General features: G+C 48.9%; 1 protein-coding gene across 1 annotated transcript; it reads right to left on the minus strand.

Moving 5' to 3' along the window:
* Nucleotides 1–1,832: 1,832 nt before the first annotated feature.
* supv3l1 (SUV3-like helicase) lies at nt 1,833–17,109 on the minus strand. The gene is made up of 15 exons (XM_083672580.1): nt 16,756–17,109; nt 16,372–16,449; nt 14,557–14,664; nt 14,354–14,468; nt 13,466–13,634; nt 8,095–8,206; nt 7,200–7,277; nt 6,905–6,996; nt 6,248–6,428; nt 5,806–5,899; nt 4,863–5,082; nt 4,527–4,607; nt 3,772–3,948; nt 2,831–2,979; nt 1,833–2,252 (listed from the first exon to the last, which is right to left on the minus strand). The coding sequence occupies exons 1-15, from the start codon at nt 17,024–17,026 to the stop codon at nt 1,838–1,840; spliced, it is 2,340 nt and encodes a 779-aa protein (XP_083528706.1). The 5' UTR covers nt 17,027–17,109; the 3' UTR covers nt 1,833–1,837.
* Between the last annotated feature and the right edge of the window lie 1,301 nt (nt 17,110–18,410).

Below are 18,410 nucleotides of genomic sequence, written 5' to 3' on the forward strand. Positions count from 1 at the left end.
ATACATTGGCTGAAACCCTGGCCTTTCTCATTGGCTGTAGTCTTGTTCTGATTGGCTGTGGTGTTGTTTGATTGGCTGTAGAGTTGTTCTCGTTGGCTGTTGGCTGTGGTGGTGTTCTGATTGGCTGAGGTCTGGCAGCTGAAGAATGTCCTCTGTTCTGAGGTTTAGCTCCAAAAATGAGAGGTCAGGTCGGGTCAGCCTGCTCTGAACATCAACACTAATAACAGCCTTTAGTTGGCGTCCAGCCAAACGGATTAAACCTCTCCTTCACTAAACAACACTTTCAATAGAGATACAACTCCACTCAAACATGCTTTTTAATCCAGGAGTGAGATTAATCTAGGTCTGGGTAACCAGGTGTACCTTTCCTCACTTTGAGGAGGCAGAGATTAATCTAGGTCTGGGTAACCAGGTGTACCTTTCCTCACCTTGAGGAGGCAGAGATTAATCTAGGTCTGGGTAACCAGGTGTACCTTTCCTCACCTTGAGGAGGCAGAGATTAATCTAGGTCTGGGTAACCAGGTGTACCTTTCCTCACCTTGAGGAGGCAGAGATTAATCTAGGTCTGGGTAACCAGGTGTACCTTTCCTCACCTTGAGGAGGCAGAGATTAATCTAGGTCTGGGTAACCAGGTGTACATTACATTACATTGAGGAGGCAGAGATTAATCTAGGTCTGGGTAACCAGGTGTACATTACATTACATTGAGGATCCAGAACATAAGACATTGGAAAAAGCTTAAATGACAGAGAGACTCAAATAAAACAACAATTCCATACAAACACTACTTGCCCAAATAAACATGATGACAGTTGATTTATTAATCCATCCATAACCTCCTCAGCCAGTCCCTGATACATCCTGAACAGACAGACAGGCCTTATATGGTTGTACATCCTGTATGTACATGGGGCCTATGGCACATCCTGTATGAGTCAGAACACAGAGGTCAGCGTGAGGTCATCAATGACAACCAACCAATGACAGGAGTTTCTGGTTGGCAGTTGGCTGGCCCAAGTAAGCATGGACAGTGTGCAGTAGCTTTAACTCATAGGACATAGTGGCACAGGGGAGGCTGGTAGAGGTAGAAATGGGAGGACGGGCTCATTGTAATGCACATTGTGTTTGATACCATTCCTCCGTTCCATGCATTACAATGAGCCCATCCTCCCATTTCTACCTCCACCAGTCTCCCCTGACAGTGGGAACCACAGACATAGAACGGTGCCATGTCTAGGGTTGGTACAAAGCAGACAGAACCAGACAGAACAATCTAACGGTTCTGTAAAAATGGGTCTGCAGAAGACAGACTATGCAGAGAAAAGAAAAAGTGAAGTGAAGCTGAATGACCTCTGGGCTGAGTGACCGACGGTGGCCTGTGGTGACCTGCGGTAAACTGCGGTGACCTGCGGTGGCCTGCAGTAAACTGCGGTGGCCTGCGGTGACCTGCGGTGGCCTGCGGTGGCCTGCGGTGGACATGGTCAGACATGACACAGCATTTTCACTTCACACTTTGGCCCCAAAGAGCCTCTGTGTTTGCAGACACCAAACGGCAGCTGGCTCCATGTTGATGTGTTAACAGCTCATCATTCTCCGGCCAAAACCAACGTACGACACAGCCAAAGGTCACGGAGGTCAAATCACAGGTGACGCGTCCTAGTTTATAAAAATAGAAAAGCAGGGGGCTGAGGTCTAGGAGACAGATGGACTCTATCTACTGTTAACTCTCTTTCTCTCCTCCTCTGTTCTCCATGGTTGAGTCTCCCTCACCCCCTCCATCCCTCACCCCCTCCATGCCTCACCCCCTCCATCCCTCACCCCCTCCATCCCTCAGTCATCACTTCTTCTTCTTCTTCTTGGCCTTGCCCCCCGTGGCCCTGGCAGGTACAGGGTTAACCTCTGAGTCTCTGTGACCTTTAGACCACTCCCTCTGCAGCTGTCTCAGGAGGTCAGGGGTCAACAGGCCCTCCTGGACCAGCCGTGACCCCAGCGACCTGTCCTTCTCCCCACCAGCCCCGCCCTCCTCTGCTTCGGCCACGCCCATCAGGGCCTTGGGCCCTCGGACACGCCTCGGGGGCGGAGCCACAGCGCTGGGGGCCGGCCGCCGGGGATTCTGGGAAGGTGGGTCAGCGGTCTCGGAGGCGCGGATCAGGCGGGTGATGTTCCGGACGCCCTGCTGGATGATGCTGTCCAGATCCTGCTGCATCTCACGGACCAATCCCGTGTCAGGAAACATGTCCATGAAGCGGTAGCTGGAGGCACACAGAGAAGCAGTCGTCATTCGCTGGGACTGATCGGAATAAATCGTAATAAACAACCTCACGACAATTAGGACTTTGTGCAAGTCATAAATCAAGTCATAAATCAGGTAAAAAGTCTAATTCCTTGATGCCCTTTTCACAATAAACAAGAACATTTGGGGGGAGCTTAGTGGCGTAGCACACTACTGCGCTAATCACGTAATCGCAAGGTTCCTGGTTCGATTACCACCCGACCTATCTTGCATGTGATTCCTCCTCTCTCTCACCCATCCTTCCCGTCAATCTCTACTGTCTCTATCCCAATAAAGCAGAAATGCCCTAAAAACATATTTAAAAAAAAAAAAAAAAAAAAAAAAAACTCTCGAGAACATAAAAAGGTCTCGAGAACATACCTTAAACAGAGTTCTAGAACGTACCTGAGCCAGAGGCTGAGTTCTAGAAGGTCTAAAGAACGTACCTGAGCCAGAGGCTGAGTTCTAGAAGGTCTAAAGAACGTACCTGAGCCAGAGGCTGAGTTCTAGAACGTACCTGAGCCAGAGGCTGAGTTCTAGAAGGTCTAAAGAACGTACCTGAGCCAGAGGTAGAGGTCTAGAACATCGTGGACAGCCTCCAGGTGAACCAGGTCTTTGATGTTCTTGGGCGGGACCAGCGGCCAGTTGACATGGCGACAGACCCAGTCGAAGGTCAGAGGCTCGTCTCTACTGAACTGTCTGGCGAACTGGAGAGACCAAGATGATGACATCACACCACGTCATGACATCACAGTTAAGACAAAGACGACATCACAGTCAACGGCTGACCGGCTGGTCTATGCAGATCATATCATACACCAGATAACTGATCACATGCTTTACTGTTGTCAGGTGGTTCCTGGTATGTGAAACGCTTCTACAGGAGTTGTAAAAACCTGATAAATCTGGGCAGAGTGACAGTTGGACCCGGGTCACCTGAAGAGAGACGACACCGCTGTGTCTGACCCAGCCCAACGCAAACATCATAAACCTTATCAGCACACCAGGGGAGGCTGGCAGAGACAGAAACCAGCTCCTAGTAATGCATGGAACGGAATGAGGAACGGTATCAAACACACGTGTTTGATACCATGTTTGATCCCATTCCTCATTCCATCCCATGCATTACAATGAACCCATCCTTCCATTTCTACCTCCGCCAGCCTCCCCTGCACCACACCCACCGGGACGGAGGTTATCAGTCCTGCTCCCTCACAACCATAACGCCTGACAGACCAAAGTCAGAGCTTTATCAGCGTCGGATCAGAACACCATTCAACTCAGTTAACCTGGGTTAGAACGTAACTCTGCTGCACTATCACAGCGAGAGGAGGGTGTGTAGAGGGACAGACAGACAGACAGACAGACACACACACACACACACACAGACAGACACTGAGACAGACAGACATTGAGACAGACAGACACAGACAGACACAGTAGACAGAGAGACAGACAGACAGACAGACAGAGAGACAGACAGACAGACAGACAGGTACCTTGAGGAAGGAGGTGCAGACGAATGGCTGTTTCTTGTTGATGGGCGCCGTGCAGAAGACATAGCGTGAACGCAGGGTCAGAGGGATATGCTGGATCATGTCCGCCAGGAACTTGAAGTCGTCGATGTTGCAGACGAAATAGAGGCCGTCCACCTGGGACAGGCTCACAAAGATGTCCTGGGAGGACAGAGGTCAAAGGTCACGTCCCAAAATGACTGTAGAGGACAATGCTGATCCCAAAAATAAGCTAATAAATAATAAGAATAATATGTCATTAATCACATTGTGTGGCTCAGCTGGTAGAGCACGGCGCTAACAACGCTTAGGTTGGCGGTTCGACTCCTGCTGGGACCATATATACTGAAAAATGTATGTAAATAAGTCAAAAAAAAAAGAAGAAAAAAAAAAGTAAGTTACTTTGGATAAAAGGGTCAGTGAAAAGGCATCTCTATTCTACCCTTGGGATGGCTTCTCCTCCAGCTCTCCAGGGAGCAGACGGGTTAGACCATCAACATAACACACCTGCTACAGAGTGAAGAGAGAGGGACTGAAGGTAGACAGATATCAGGGGAGGCTGGTGGAGGTAGAGGCTGGTGGAGGTAGAAGTCAGAGGACGGGCTCATTGTAATGCATGGAACGGAATGAGGAATGGTATCACACGTTTGATACCAATGTTTCTGAACATGGGCCTCCCTGGGGGGATACTCCCTGACTCCCTGGGGGGATACTCCCTGACTCCCTGGGGGGATACTCACTATGAGGTTGGACAGGGTGGCGTCAGGAAGGTGGTAGGCGAACATCTCGATCTGTTCAGCCGTGGGGTGGAGGCCTGCCGTCTGGGAACACACACACAGGTCAGACATGTGTGTGTGTGTGTGTGTGTGTGTGTAGGTGTGTGTGTGTGTGTGTGTGTGTGTGTGTGTGTGTGTGTGTGTGTGTGTGTTCTGCCGTGGGGTGGAGGCCTGCTGTCTGGTACCAGACACACCAGGTCAGTGTGTATATGTGTATGTGTATATATAGCCTGTGTGAGTGTGTGTGTGCAGGCATGTCTGTCTGTCTGTGTGTGTGTGTGTGTGCGTGTGTAACCTGACCTCTATGGGGTCGACGGTGCGGCCCATGATGTCCTGGAGGATGGGCAGGTCGTCCTGGTACATGGTGGTCACCTCGCCCTCTCTGAAGACGGAGCGGAAGCGGCCCGCCCTTCCTGCGATCTGCAGCGCCTGGGAGGTGGAGATGGTGTCCAGCTGCTTCTCTCCCTTCTCGTTCATGCTGGGCTTCATCAGGGAGTTGAAGATGATCCTCTTGATGCTCCTGGGCAGGAGATGAGCACAGGGTTGGAGGAAGTGAAACGTCTACTTGTTGCAATCAGAAGCCCCACAAAATTGCTCAGACCGAGTCTCCAACTTGCGAGGTCCAGGACCAGGACCAGGACCAGGACCAGGACCAGGACCAGGTTCAGGACCAGGTCCAGGTCCAGGACCGGGTTCAGGACCAGGTCCAGGACCAGGACCAGGACCAGGACCAGGTTCAGGTTCAGGGAGTGAACTCATGTTAAAATACACTTCAGCATTTACTGTGTCCCTGGACCCACCAGGTCCCCTAGTGAACTCATGACATGTCCACATCCGAGGATAAGGATTACATCTCATAATAATCCATAATTATTTGGGTTTTTAAGGCAATTATTGGATAAATCCTCTTTTAGTTGTGGTGCACCTCACTGCTGGAACAATCTACAGAGAACATTACAGTTGGTTGTTCTGGTGCCACTCGGGCAGTTTAGGGTCTTGATGGAGGACCTCTTTGGTCAAAGTTTCTCCTGACATATTGTGGTTTTATATGATGTATTGATGTCTGTATTTAACTGTGTTGTGTTGTTGTGTGATTGTAGAGATATTGATGACAGGGTGCACCTGCAGAAGAGGCCTTGGTCTCAGTGGGTTTCTGCAGAAGAGGCCGTGGTCTCAGTGGGTTTCACCTGGAGGAATAAAGGTTTTTAGGTTATTAGTCAGTACTGCCTCCCGGTCCACTCACAGGTTCAGACCCATCCCGATGGCGTCCGTGGCAACCAGGATCTTACAGGGGTCCGCTGGGTCGTTGAACTTCTTAGCCTGAGATAACTTGGTGCCTGTGGATCAGAACAGGAACAACACTTTAGTAAAACATGGATGGGTGGATGGAGAGATAGATAGAGAGATAGATAGAGAGATAGAGAGATAGATAGATAGAGAGATAGATAGAGAGATAGATAGAGAGATAGATAGATAGAGAGATAGATAGAGAGATAAATAGAGACATAGATAGAGAGATAGAGGGAGATAAATAGAGAGATAGAGGGAGAGGAGAGAGAGATAAATAGACAGACAGACAGACAGACAGATACTATAGACAGACAGACAGACAGACAGACAGACAGATAGATAGATAGATAGATAGATAGATAGATAGATAGATAGATAGATATGCAGGGTCTTACCAGGCGGCAGACTGCCGTAGATGACCGCACACTCCTGACCTCTGACCTCTATCTGCCTGCTGATGGAGTAGATGTCGTTCTTGCTGAAGCAGACGATGCAGTCCCCAGGGCGGAGGTGGTCCAGAGACTCCACCGCACGGTCCAGCACCGTGAAGGGAGTCAGCCGCTCATAGTTACGCACCTGGGGAGAGAGACTACATTACCCAGACTCACCTCCACCTCCTCTCCTGACTACATTACCCAGACTCACCTCCACCTCCTCTCCTGACTACATTACCCAGACTCACCTCCACCTCCTCTCCTGACTACATTACCCAGACTCACCTCCACCTCCTCTCCTGACTACATTACCCAGACTCACCTCCACCTCCTCTCCTGACTACATTACCCAGACTCACCTCCACCTCCTCTCCTGACTACATTACCCAGACTCACCTCCACCTCCTCTTCTGACTACATTACCCAGACTCACCTCCACCTCCTCTCCTGACTACATTACCCAGACTCACCTCCACCTCCTCTTCTGACTACATTACCCAGACTCACCTCCACCTCCTCTCCTGACTACATTACCCAGACTCACCTCCACCTCCTCTTCTGACTACATTACCCAGACTCACCTCCTCCTCCTCTCCTGACTACATTACCCAGACTCACCTCCACCTCCTCTCCCGTTGTGTACATGAGCTCTGTGACAAAGTTGATGGCTGCAGCCTCCCCACAGACATGGATCTCCTCAGCACACAGACCTGACAACACACACGCGCACGCACACGCACGCACGCACACACACACACACACACACACACACACACACACACACACACACACACACACACACACACACACACACACGAGAGAGAGAGAGAGGAAAACACACAAACATCAGAGGGAAGATCATTTAGGAAGGCCAAAACTCTGCATGCGTGTGTGTGTGTGTGTGTGTACATACCCAGCAGTGCTCTGGTCCAGGCCCAGCCTCTAGACAGGTCTCTGATCATCTGGATCTCATCAATCACCGCCACCTCGTCTGAACAGAACACACACACACACACACACACACACACACACACACACACACACACACACACACACACACACACACACGTTATTCAACAGCATGTATACTCTAAAATAATAGTAACAATTGACAGTCAACTCCTGATACATGACATCTGTACATGAATGAGAGCTATGGCTAAGGGCTATGGCTAAGGGCTATGGCTAAGAGCTAGGGCTATGGCTAAGAGCTATGGCTAAGAGCTATGGCTAAGGGCTATGGCTAAGAGCTATGGCTAAGAGCTATGGCTAAGGGCTATGGCTAAGGGCTATGGCTAAGGGCTATGGCTAAGGGCTATGGCTAAGGGCTATGGCTAAGGGCTATGGCTAAGGGCTATGGCTAAGGGCTATGGCTAAGGGCTATGGCTAAGGGCTATGGCTAAGGGCTATGGCTAAGGGCTATGGCTAAGAGCTATGGCTAAGGGCTATGGCTAAGAGCTATGGCTAAGAGCTATGGCTAAGAGCTATGGCTAAGGGCTATGGCTAAGGGCTATGGCTAAGAGCTATGGCTAAGAGCTATGGCTAGCTACTACTACTTTTAATCTTTTAACTATTGTTATTGTTGTTTTCCTGACTGTGCTTTTGTTTTGTATTTATTTTTGTCTATTCTTGTTCTCTCCATTTAATGTCGTGTCTTTGAGCACTGAGAAAAGCGCCATACAAAATATTATTATTATTATTATTGTTGTTATTATTATTGTTACTATTGTTATTATTGTTGTTGTTGTTATTATTGTTATGATTATTGTTATTATTATTGTTATTATTATTATTATTATTTTGCTCACATGGCGTAGTGACGCTGCACATCTCGATGGTACAGGCCACATGACCAGCAGGTCGTCCCTCTGGGTCCACGAACGTCCTGTCCTCTCCTGTCACCAGGTCACATGACACGCCCTGCAGACACACGTTGATGCAACATTAACATAGACCCGTTCTAAAGGAGTGTACTAGGAGGAGTGTACTAGAGGAGTGTACTAGAGGAGTGTACTAGGAGTGTTCTAAAGGAGTGTACTAGAGGAGTGTACTAGGAGTGTTCTAAAGGAGTGTACTAGAGGAGTGTACTAGGAGGAGTGTACTAGAGGAGTGTACTAGGAGGAGTGTACTAGGAGTGTTCTAAAGGAGTGTACTAGAGGAGTGTACTAGGAGTGTTCTAAAGGAGTGTACTAGAGGAGTGTACTAGGAGGAGTGTACTAGAGGAGTGTACTAGGAGGAGTGTACTAGGAGTGTTCTAAAGGAGTGTACTAGAGGAGTGTACTAGGAGTGTTCTAAAGGAGTGTACTAGGAGGAGTGTACTAGGAGGAGTGTACTAGGAGTGTTCTAAAGGAGTGTACTAGAGGAGTGTACTAGGAGGAGTGTACTAGGAGGAGTGTACTAGGAGTGTTCTAAAGGAGTGTACTAGAGGAGTGTACTAGAGGAGTGTACTAGGAGTGTTCTAAAGGAGTGTACTAGAGGAGTGTACTAGAGGAGTGTACTAGGAGGAGTGTACTAGGAGGAGTGTACTAGGAGGAGTGTACTAGGAGGAGTGTACTAGAGGAGTGTACTAGAGGAGTGTACTAAAGGAGTGTACTAGGAGGAGTGTACTAGAGGAGTGTACTAGAGGAGTGTATTAAAGGAGTGTACTAGAGGAGTGTACTAGAGGAGTGTACTAGAGGAGTGTACTAGAGGAGTGTACTAGAGGAGTGTATTAAAGTTGTGTACTAGGAGGAGTGTACTAGAGGAGTGTACTAGAGGAGTGTACTAGAGGAGTGTACTAGAGGAGTGTATTAAAGTTGTGTACTAGGAGGAGTGTACTAGAGGAGTGTACTAGAGGAGTGTACTAGAGGAGTGTACTAGAGGAGTGTATTAAAGTTGTGTACTAGGAGGAGTGTACTAGGAGGAGTGTACTAGAGGAGTGTACTAGAGGAGTGTACTAGGAGGAGTGTACTAGGAGGAGTGTACTAGGAGGAGTGTACTAGAGGAGTGTACTAAAGGAGTGTACTAGAGGAGTGTATTAGAGGAGTGTATTAGAGGAGTGTACTAGGAGTGTACTAAAGGAGTGTACTAGAGGAGTGTACTAGGAGGAGTGTACTAGGAGGAGTGTACTAGAGGAGTGTACTAGGAGGAGTGTACTAGAGGAGTGTATTAGAGGAGTGTACTAGAGGAGTGTATTAAAGTTGTGTACTAGGAGGAGTGTACTAGGAGGAGTGTACTAGGAGGAGTGTACTAGAGGAGTGTACTAGGAGGAGTGTACTAGAGGAGTGTACTAGGAGGAGTGTACTAGAGGAGTGTACTAAAGGAGTGTACTAGGAGGAGTGTACTAGAGGAGTGTACTAGAGGAGTGTATTAAAGTTGTGTACTAGGAGGAGTGTACTAGGAGGAGTGTACTAGAGGAGTGTACTAGGAGGAGTGTACTAGAGGAGTGTACTAGGAGGAGTGTACTAGAGGAGTGTACTAGAGGAGTGTACTAGGAGGAGTGTACTAGAGGAGTGTACTAGAGGAGTGTACTAGGAGGAGTGTACTAGAGGAGTGTACTAGAGGAGTGTACTAGAGGAGTGTACTAGAGGAGTGTATTAAAGTTGTGTACTAGGAGGAGTGTACTAGGAGGAGTGTACTAGGAGGAGTGTACTAGAGGAGTGTACTAGGAGGAGTGTACTAGAGGAGTGTACTAGGAGGAGTGTACTAGAGGAGTGTACTAAAGGAGTGTACTAGGAGGAGTGTACTAGAGGAGTGTATTAAAGTTGTGTACTAGGAGGAGTGTACTAGGAGGAGTGTACTAGAGGAGTGTACTAGGAGGAGTGTACTAGAGGAGTGTACTAGGAGGAGTGTACTAGAGGAGTGTACTAGAGGAGTGTACTAGGAGGAGTGTACTAGAGGAGTGTACTAGAGGAGTGTACTAGAGGAGTGTACTAGGAGGAGTGTACTAGAGGAGTGTACTAGGAGGAGTGTACTAGAGGAGTGTACTAGAGGAGTGTACTAGGAGGAGTGTACTAGAGGAGTGTACTAGGAGGAGTGTACTAGGAGGAGTGTACTAGAGGAGTGTACTAGGAGGAGTGTACTAGAGGAGTGTACTAGAGGAGTGTACTAGAGGAGTGTACTAGGAGTGTTCTAAAGGAGTGTACTAGAGGAGTGTACTAGAGGAGTGTACTAGGAGGAGTGTACTAGGAGGAGTGTACTAGGAGGAGTGTACTAGAGGAGTGTACTAAAGGAGTGTACTAGGAGGAGTGTACTAGAGGAGTGTACTAGAGGAGTGTATTAAAGGAGTGTACTAGAGGAGTGTACTAGAGGAGTGTACTAGAGGAGTGTATTAAAGTTGTGTACTAGGAGGAGTGTACTAGAGGAGTGTACTAGAGGAGTGTACTAGAGGAGTGTACTAGAGGAGTGTATTAAAGTTGTGTACTAGGAGGAGTGTACTAGGAGGAGTGTACTAGAGGAGTGTACTAGGAGGAGTGTACTAGAGGAGTGTACTAGAGGAGTGTACTAGAGGAGTGTACTAGAGGAGTGTACTAGGAGGAGTGTACTAGGAGGAGTGTACTAGGAGGAGTGTACTAAAGGAGTGTACTAGAGGAGTGTATTAGAGGAGTGTATTAGAGGAGTGTACTAGGAGTGTACTAAAGGAGTGTACTAGAGGAGTGTACTAGGAGGAGTGTACTAGGAGGAGTGTACTAGGAGGAGTGTACTAGAGGAGTGTACTAGGAGGAGTGTACTAGAGGAGTGTATTAGAGGAGTGTACTAGAGGAGTGTATTAAAGTTGTGTACTAGGAGGAGTGTACTAGGAGGAGTGTACTAGGAGGAGTGTACTAGAGGAGTGTACTAGGAGGAGTGTACTAGAGGAGTGTACTAGGAGGAGTGTACTAGAGGAGTGTACTAAAGGAGTGTACTAGGAGGAGTGTACTAGAGGAGTGTACTAGAGGAGTGTATTAAAGTTGTGTACTAGGAGGAGTGTACTAGGAGGAGTGTACTAGAGGAGTGTACTAGGAGGAGTGTACTAGAGGAGTGTACTAGGAGGAGTGTACTAGAGGAGTGTACTAGAGGAGTGTACTAGGAGGAGTGTACTAGAGGAGTGTACTAGAGGAGTGTACTAGGAGGAGTGTACTAGAGGAGTGTACTAGAGGAGTGTACTAGAGGAGTGTACTAGAGGAGTGTATTAAAGTTGTGTACTAGGAGGAGTGTACTAGGAGGAGTGTACTAGGAGGAGTGTACTAGAGGAGTGTACTAGAGGAGTGTACTAGGAGGAGTGTACTAGAGGAGTGTACTAAAGGAGTGTACTAGGAGGAGTGTACTAGAGGAGTGTATTAAAGTTGTGTACTAGGAGGAGTGTACTAGGAGGAGTGTACTAGAGGAGTGTACTAGGAGGAGTGTACTAGAGGAGTGTACTAGGAGGAGTGTACTAGAGGAGTGTACTAGAGGAGTGTACTAGGAGGAGTGTACTAGAGGAGTGTACTAGAGGAGTGTACTAGAGGAGTGTACTAGAGGAGTGTACTAGGAGGAGTGTACTAGAGGAGTGTACTAGGAGGAGTGTACTAGAGGAGTGTACTAGGAGGAGTGTACTAGAGGAGTGTACTAGGAGGAGTGTACTAGGAGGAGTGTACTAGAGGAGTGTACTAGGAGGAGTGTACTAGAGGAGTGTACTAGAGGAGTGTACTAGAGGAGTGTACTAGGAGGAGTGTACTAGGAGGAGTGTACTAGGAGGAGTGTACTAGAGGAGTGTACTAAAGGAGTGTACTAGAGGACTGTATTAGAGGAGTGTACTAGGAGTGTACTAAAGGAGTGTACTAGAGGAGTGTTCTAAAGGAGTGTACTAGAGGAGTGTACTAGGAGGAGTGTACTAGGAGGAGTGTACTAGGAGGAGTGTACTAGAGGAGTGTACTAGGAGGAGTGTACTAGAGGAGTGTACTAGAGGAGTGTATTAAAGTTGTGTACTAGGAGGAGTGTACTAGGAGGAGTGTACTAGAGGAGTGTACTAGGAGGAGTGTACTAGAGGAGTGTACTAGAGGAGTGTACTAGGAGTGTTCTAAAGGAGTGTACTAGGAGGAGTGTACTAGGAGTGTTCTAAAGGAGTGTACTAGAGGAGTGTACTAGGAGTGTTCTAAAGGAGTGTACTAGGAGGAGTGTACTAGGAGTGTTCTAAAGGAGTGTACTAGAGGAGTGTACTAGAGGAGTGTACTAGGAGGAGTGTACTAGGAGGAGTGTACTAGAGGAGTGTACTAGGAGTGTTCTAAAGGAGTGTACTAGGAGGAGTGTACTAGAGGAGTGTATTAAAGTTGTGTACTAGGAGGAGTGTACTAGGAGGAGTGTACTAGAGGAGTGTACTAAAGGAGTGTACTAGGAGGAGTGTACTAGAGGAGTGTACTAGAGGAGTGTATTAAAGTTGTGTACTAGGAGGAGTGTACTAGAGGAGTGTACTAGAGGAGTGTATTAGAGGAGTGTACTAGGAGGAGTGTACTAGAGGAGTGTACTAGGAGGAGTGTACTAGAGGAGTGTACTAGAGGAGTGTACTAGGAGGAGTGTACTAGAGGAGTGTACTAAAGGAGTGTACTAGGAGGAGTGTACTAGAGGAGTGTACTAGGAGGAGTGTACTAGAGGAGTGTACTAGGAGGAGTGTACTAGAGGAGTGTACTAGGAGGAGTGTACTAGAGGAGTGTATTAGAGGAGTGTACTAGGAGGAGTGTACTAGGAGGAGTGTACTAGAGGAGTGTACTAGGAGGAGTGTACTAGGAGGAGTGTATTAGAGGAGTGTACTAGAGGAGTGTACTAGGAGGAGTGTACTAGGAGGAGTGTACTAGAGGAGTGTATTAGAGGAGTGTACTAGAGGAGTGTATTAGAGGAGTGTATTAGAGGAGTGTACTAGGAGGAGTGTACTAGGAGGAGTGTACTAGAGGAGTGTACTAGGAGGAGTGTATTAGAGGAGTGTACTAGGAGGAGTGTACTAGAGGAGTGTACTAGGAGGAGTGTACTAGAGGAGTGTACTAGGAGGAGTGTACTAGAGGAGTGTACTAGGAGGAGTGTACTAGGAGGAGTGTATTAGAGGAGTGTACTAGGAGGAGTGTACTAGAGGAGTGTACTAGGAGGAGTGTACTAGAGGAGTGTACTAGAGGAGTGTACTAGGAGGAGTGTACTAGAGGAGTGTACTAGGAGGAGTGTACTAGAGGAGTGTACTAGAGGATAGACACTGACAGCGGTGTTGCTCTTCTCAAAGATCTCGTGGGCCAGCAGCTTGAGTGGTCCACAGTAGACTCCTGAGCGGGCGCCCAGGTACCGCTGGATGGCGTGGTAGGTCTTCCCGCTGTTGGTGGGCCCTGCGTGGAACACCACCTTCCTCTGGATCGCCCTGGCCTCTGGGTACCTGGAGGAGACCAGACTGTGTTAGTCCACTGAGCTGAAGCCCTAAGAAGCCCTGGCCTCTGGGTACCTGGAGGAGACCAGACTGTGTTAGTCCACTGAGCTGAAGCCCTAAGAAGCCCTAGCCTCTGGGTACCTGGAGGAGACCAGGCTGTGTTAGTCCACTGAGCTGAAGCCCTAAGAAGCCCTAGCCTCTGGGTACCTGGAGGAGACCAGGCTGTGTTAGTCCACTGAGCTGAAGCCCTAAGAAGCCCTAGCCTCTGGGTACCTGGAGGAGACCAGGCTGTGTTAGTCCACTGAGCTGAAGCCCTAAGAAGCCCTAGCCTCTGGGTACCTGGAGGAGACCAGACTGTGTTAGTCCACTGAGCTGAAGCCCTAAGAAGCCCTAGCCTCTGGGTACCTGGAGGAGACCAGACTGTGTTAGTCCACTGAGCTGAAGCCCTAAGAAGCCCTAGCCTCTGGGTACCTGGAGGAGACCAGGCTGTGTTAGTCCACTGAGCTGAAGCCCTAAGAAGCCCTAGCCTCTGGGTATCTATAGAAATAATACCGAACTTTAATAAGAAATGTGTTTTTAAAGGAGGATCTTTTTTGAACCTGGTCTTCAGACTCTGGGTCTGAGAACCTGGAGGAGGATCTGACATGAACACGGTGAAGGTCTCTCCAACTCAACACGTCAAACTCTGACAGGCCGAGATAAACCTACAGGTTAACCACCATACACACCAGTTGCCAGGGAAACGCAGGTCACTGATCTTGCGGAGGTCATCCATGCAGTCCAACATGGGGAAGACCTGCTTAGCATGTCTCATGAAGTAGGGATAGATGTCATCTGTGTGTCCTGGTGAACAAGAGCACAGCACACACACTTAGGTAACACACACACACACTTAGATAACACACACACACACACACACACGTGTACCCACCGGCCCCACAGCAGATGTCATTGAGGATGATGTGCAGGTCAGCGCTGATGGTGGTCATCTCCAGAACATACCTCCTGAAACTGATGAACGCCTGGTGGAACAGACGGGCTGGAGGGAGGGAGGGAGGGAGGGAGGGAGGGAGGGAGGGAGGAGGCGGAGGGAGGGAGGGAGGGAATGAGAAGGGGGAGAAAGTGGAACATTCAGATAGAATATAAGATCATGTAGCAAAGCTTCCACCCAACAGACAGACACGCCAGAGATGACAGACCCGGTCTAACAGGCCTAGTCTAACATAACAGGCCCAGTCTAACAGACCCAGTCTAACAGACCCAGTCTAACAGACCCAGTCTAACAGACCCAGTCTAACAGGCCTAGTCTAACATAACAGGCCCAGTCTAACAGACCCGGTCTAACAGGCCTAGTCTAACATAACAGGCCCAGTCTAACAGACCCAGTCTAACATAACAGGCCCAGTCTAACATAACAGGCCCAGTCTAACAGGCCCAGTCTAACAGACCCAGTCTAACAGGCCTAGTCTAACATAACAGGCCCAGTCTAACAGACCCGGTCTAACAGGCCTAGTCTAACATAACAGGCCCAGTCTAACAGACCCAGTCTAACAGACCCAGTCTAACAGGCCTAGTCTAACATAACAGGCCCAGTCTAACAGACCCGGTCTAACAGGCCTAGTCTAACATAACAGGCCCAGTCTAACAGACCCAGTCTAACAGACCCGGTCTAACAGGCCTAGTCTAACATAACAGGCCCGGTCTAACAGACCCAGTCTAACAGGCCCGGTCTAACATAACAGGCCCAGTCTAACAGACCCGGTCTAACAGGCCTAGTCTAACATAACAGGCCCGGTCTAACAGACCCAGTCTAACAGGCCCGGTCTAACAGGCCCGGTCTAACATAACAGGCCCGGTCTAACAGGCCCGGTCTAACAGGCCTAGTCTAACATAACAGGCCCAGTCTAACATAACAGGCCCAGTCTAACAGGCCCAGTCTAACAGGCCTAGTCTAACATAACAGGCCTAGTCTAACATAACAGGCCTAGTCTAACATAACAGACCCAGTCTAACAGACCCAGTCTAACAGACCCAGTCTAACAGACCCAGTCTAATAGACCCAGTCTAACAGGCCCAGTCTAACAGGCCTAGTCTAACATAACAGGCCCAGTCTAACAGACCCAGTCTAACAGGCCTAGTCTAACATAACAGACCCGGTCTAACAGGCCCGGTCTAACAGGCCCGGTCTAACAGGCCCGGTCTAACATAACAGGCCCAGTCTAACAGACCCAGTCTAACAGGCCCAGTCTAACAGACCCGGTCTAACAGACCCGGTCTAACAGGCCTAGTCTAACATAACAGGCCCAGTCTAACAGACCCGGTCTAACAGGCCTAGTCTAACATAACAGGCCCAGTCTAACAGACCCGGTCTAACAGACCCGGTCTAACAGACCCGGTCTAACAGACCCGGTCTAACAGGCCCGGTCTAACAGGCCCGGTCTAACAGGCCCGGTCTAACATAACAGGCCCGGTCTAACAGGCCTAGTCTAACATAACAGACCCGGTCTAACAGGCCCGGTCTAACAGGCCCGGTCTAACATAACAGACCCGGTCTAACAGGCACAGTCTAACAGGCACAGTCTAACATGCACAGTCTAACATGCACAGTCTAACATGCACAGTCTAACAGGCCCAGTCTAACAGACCCGGTCTAACATGCCCGGTCTAACATGCCCGGTCTAACATGCCCGGTCTAACAGAGGGAGAGGAGAGGAAGAGAAGGAGAGGGGAGATAGTACATTCTCACCATCGAGACCTTGGTCCATGGCCATCTTCTGCATCTCCTTCCTCTTGTAGAACCTGTTCAAGATCTTGAGAAGTTCGCCTGTCAGAGAGAGAGAAATGCCAACATCAGAAAGCCTGAAGCTACTGTAACCTGGTTGTAACGTGGTTGTTATGAGACAGACAGACAGACAGACAGACAGACAGACAGACAGACAGACAGACAGACAGACAGACAGACAGACAAAGCAGTCCCATCACATATGTTGTTACGCGGCTCTGGGTTCTCCTTGACTAGCCGAGGCTGGCTAACTTGGCTATCTGACAGCCAGCTTCTCCTGAGTCAGTGAGTCTGGGTGAGACCGCATCATCAGAAACACAACGGGATGTGCGGCGGTTGAACGGTTACTTTTGTCTAGAGGTTGTGTGAGCTCGGCGCCGACGGTCCCGTCCCCGGCATCACTCTTCAGGCTGAGGGGGACGAACAGCGACGTGTCGGGGGGTCGGGACGAACTGTTGGACGAAGCCCCCCGTCTGGCGGTGTGGGGCCCGGCCAGACGACCGGCCAGGCGACGGGGGGATAAGGTCGTAGCTCCGACCTCCCCACCGTGACCGTCAGCCACCCGACGGAACCCGCGTCCCGCCCCGGCGAACAGCAGCAGCCAGCGGCGCGCAGCCATCTCCGGTCTGGAGGTCCTCCACGTAGATGTCACCGTTTACTGTCGCTTCCAATGTCCCATTATGTACAGTTGATTCTAATAATCAGATAATAATCATCAGATAATAATAGATAATAATCAGATAATAATCATCCTCTGGAGTCGGAGCCGCTGAGGAGGTCAACACACTGATACAACGTGGGAGAGGACCCTGAGTTTGGTTGACAGCTGAAAAGATGCCTGTCACCATAAATGCAAACTAATAACGTATTCGTCAAGTAAATTCGCTGGCTTTCCGTTATAAATATATAGTGTATTCATGTAAAAAAGCATTTGAAGTGGGAAAGTGATAATGTGTTGAAAAAGCGATACCATTCTGGAAACATGTGCGCAGGCGTTCAGGTGGCGCTTCCAGCTCAGGACCCCGACGGGAGCAGGTCAAAGTTGAGACTGACGTGGTTGGATGTTAGAGTCCTGCAGTCAGAGGAGTCTGAACACTCTCAATGTGTGTGTGTGTGTGTGTGTGTGTTTCTGTTGTGTCAGAGGAGTCTGAACACTCTCAATGTGTGTGTGTGTGTTTCTGTTGTGTCAGAGGAGTCTGAACACTCTCAATGTGTGTGTGTGTGTTTCTGTTGTGTCAGAGGAGTCTGAACACTCTCAATGTGTGTGTGTGTGTGTGTGTGTTTCTGTTGTGTCAGAGGAGTCTGAACACTCTCAATGTGTGTGTGTGTTTCTGCTAACCGCTAAACCAACAATGCAAACATAAACCTCCTCTGCGCCGCCTGTGTTCCTGTGTGTTCCTTCGCTGTGCAGAGATGATGAAGACAAGTGATATTCAATTCAACTCAAAGTTGATTTGTCATTACATGGATACCGGGCATTCAATGTCTCTTCAACAACACAGTCAGCAATCAAACACGGAATGCAATATAAAAACAATAACATAAAGTGGCAGTTGTACAGCAGCAGAACACAACAGTGTTGGGTCTGTATGTTCAAAAACAACCTCCACTGCTGCATCTAAACAGCCTAAGGAGCTTCCTGCCCTTGTCTCCTTTCCTAGCCTCCTCTCCTTGTCTCCTTCCCTAGCCTCCTCTTCTCATCTCCTTCCCTAGCCTCCTCTCCTCTTCTCCTTCCCTAGCCTCCTCTCCTTGTCTCCTTCCTTAGCCTGTAAGGGGAGGAGGCGAGGCTAAAGGAGGGGAGGTCAGTCTAGACTGTAGAGATGCAGTCTCATTCTGAGGCGTTCCCAAGCCAGTGAGGACAGTAACAGACAAAACCACTTGATGCCTACCAGTAGAAAGTTGCATTTTTTATTGATGATGGATGGACAGATTCCTTATGAGTCTGGATATATATACATTATCAAGGTCCACACATTCAGCCAATGACGTTGAAGACAGTAGAG

This window comes from Argentina silus, assembly GCF_951799395.1.
Source record: "Argentina silus genome assembly, chromosome: 6".
In the NCBI taxonomy this organism is placed as follows: Eukaryota; Metazoa; Chordata; class Actinopteri; order Argentiniformes; family Argentinidae; genus Argentina; species Argentina silus.

Coding starts and splice junctions, on each gene's coding strand:
- supv3l1 (XM_083672580.1), bottom strand. CDS start 17,026: ATGGCTGCGCGCCGCTGGCTGCTGCTGTTCGCCGGGGCGGGACGCGGG. Junction 4,608..4,862: donor GCACCGTCGACCCCATAGAG/GTCAGGTTACAC, acceptor GTGTGTTCCCAG/ACGGCAGGCCTCCACCCCAC. Junction 2,980..3,771: donor TCTGCACCTCCTTCCTCAAG/GTACCTGTCTGT, acceptor TGGTCTCTCCAG/TTCGCCAGACAGTTCAGTAG.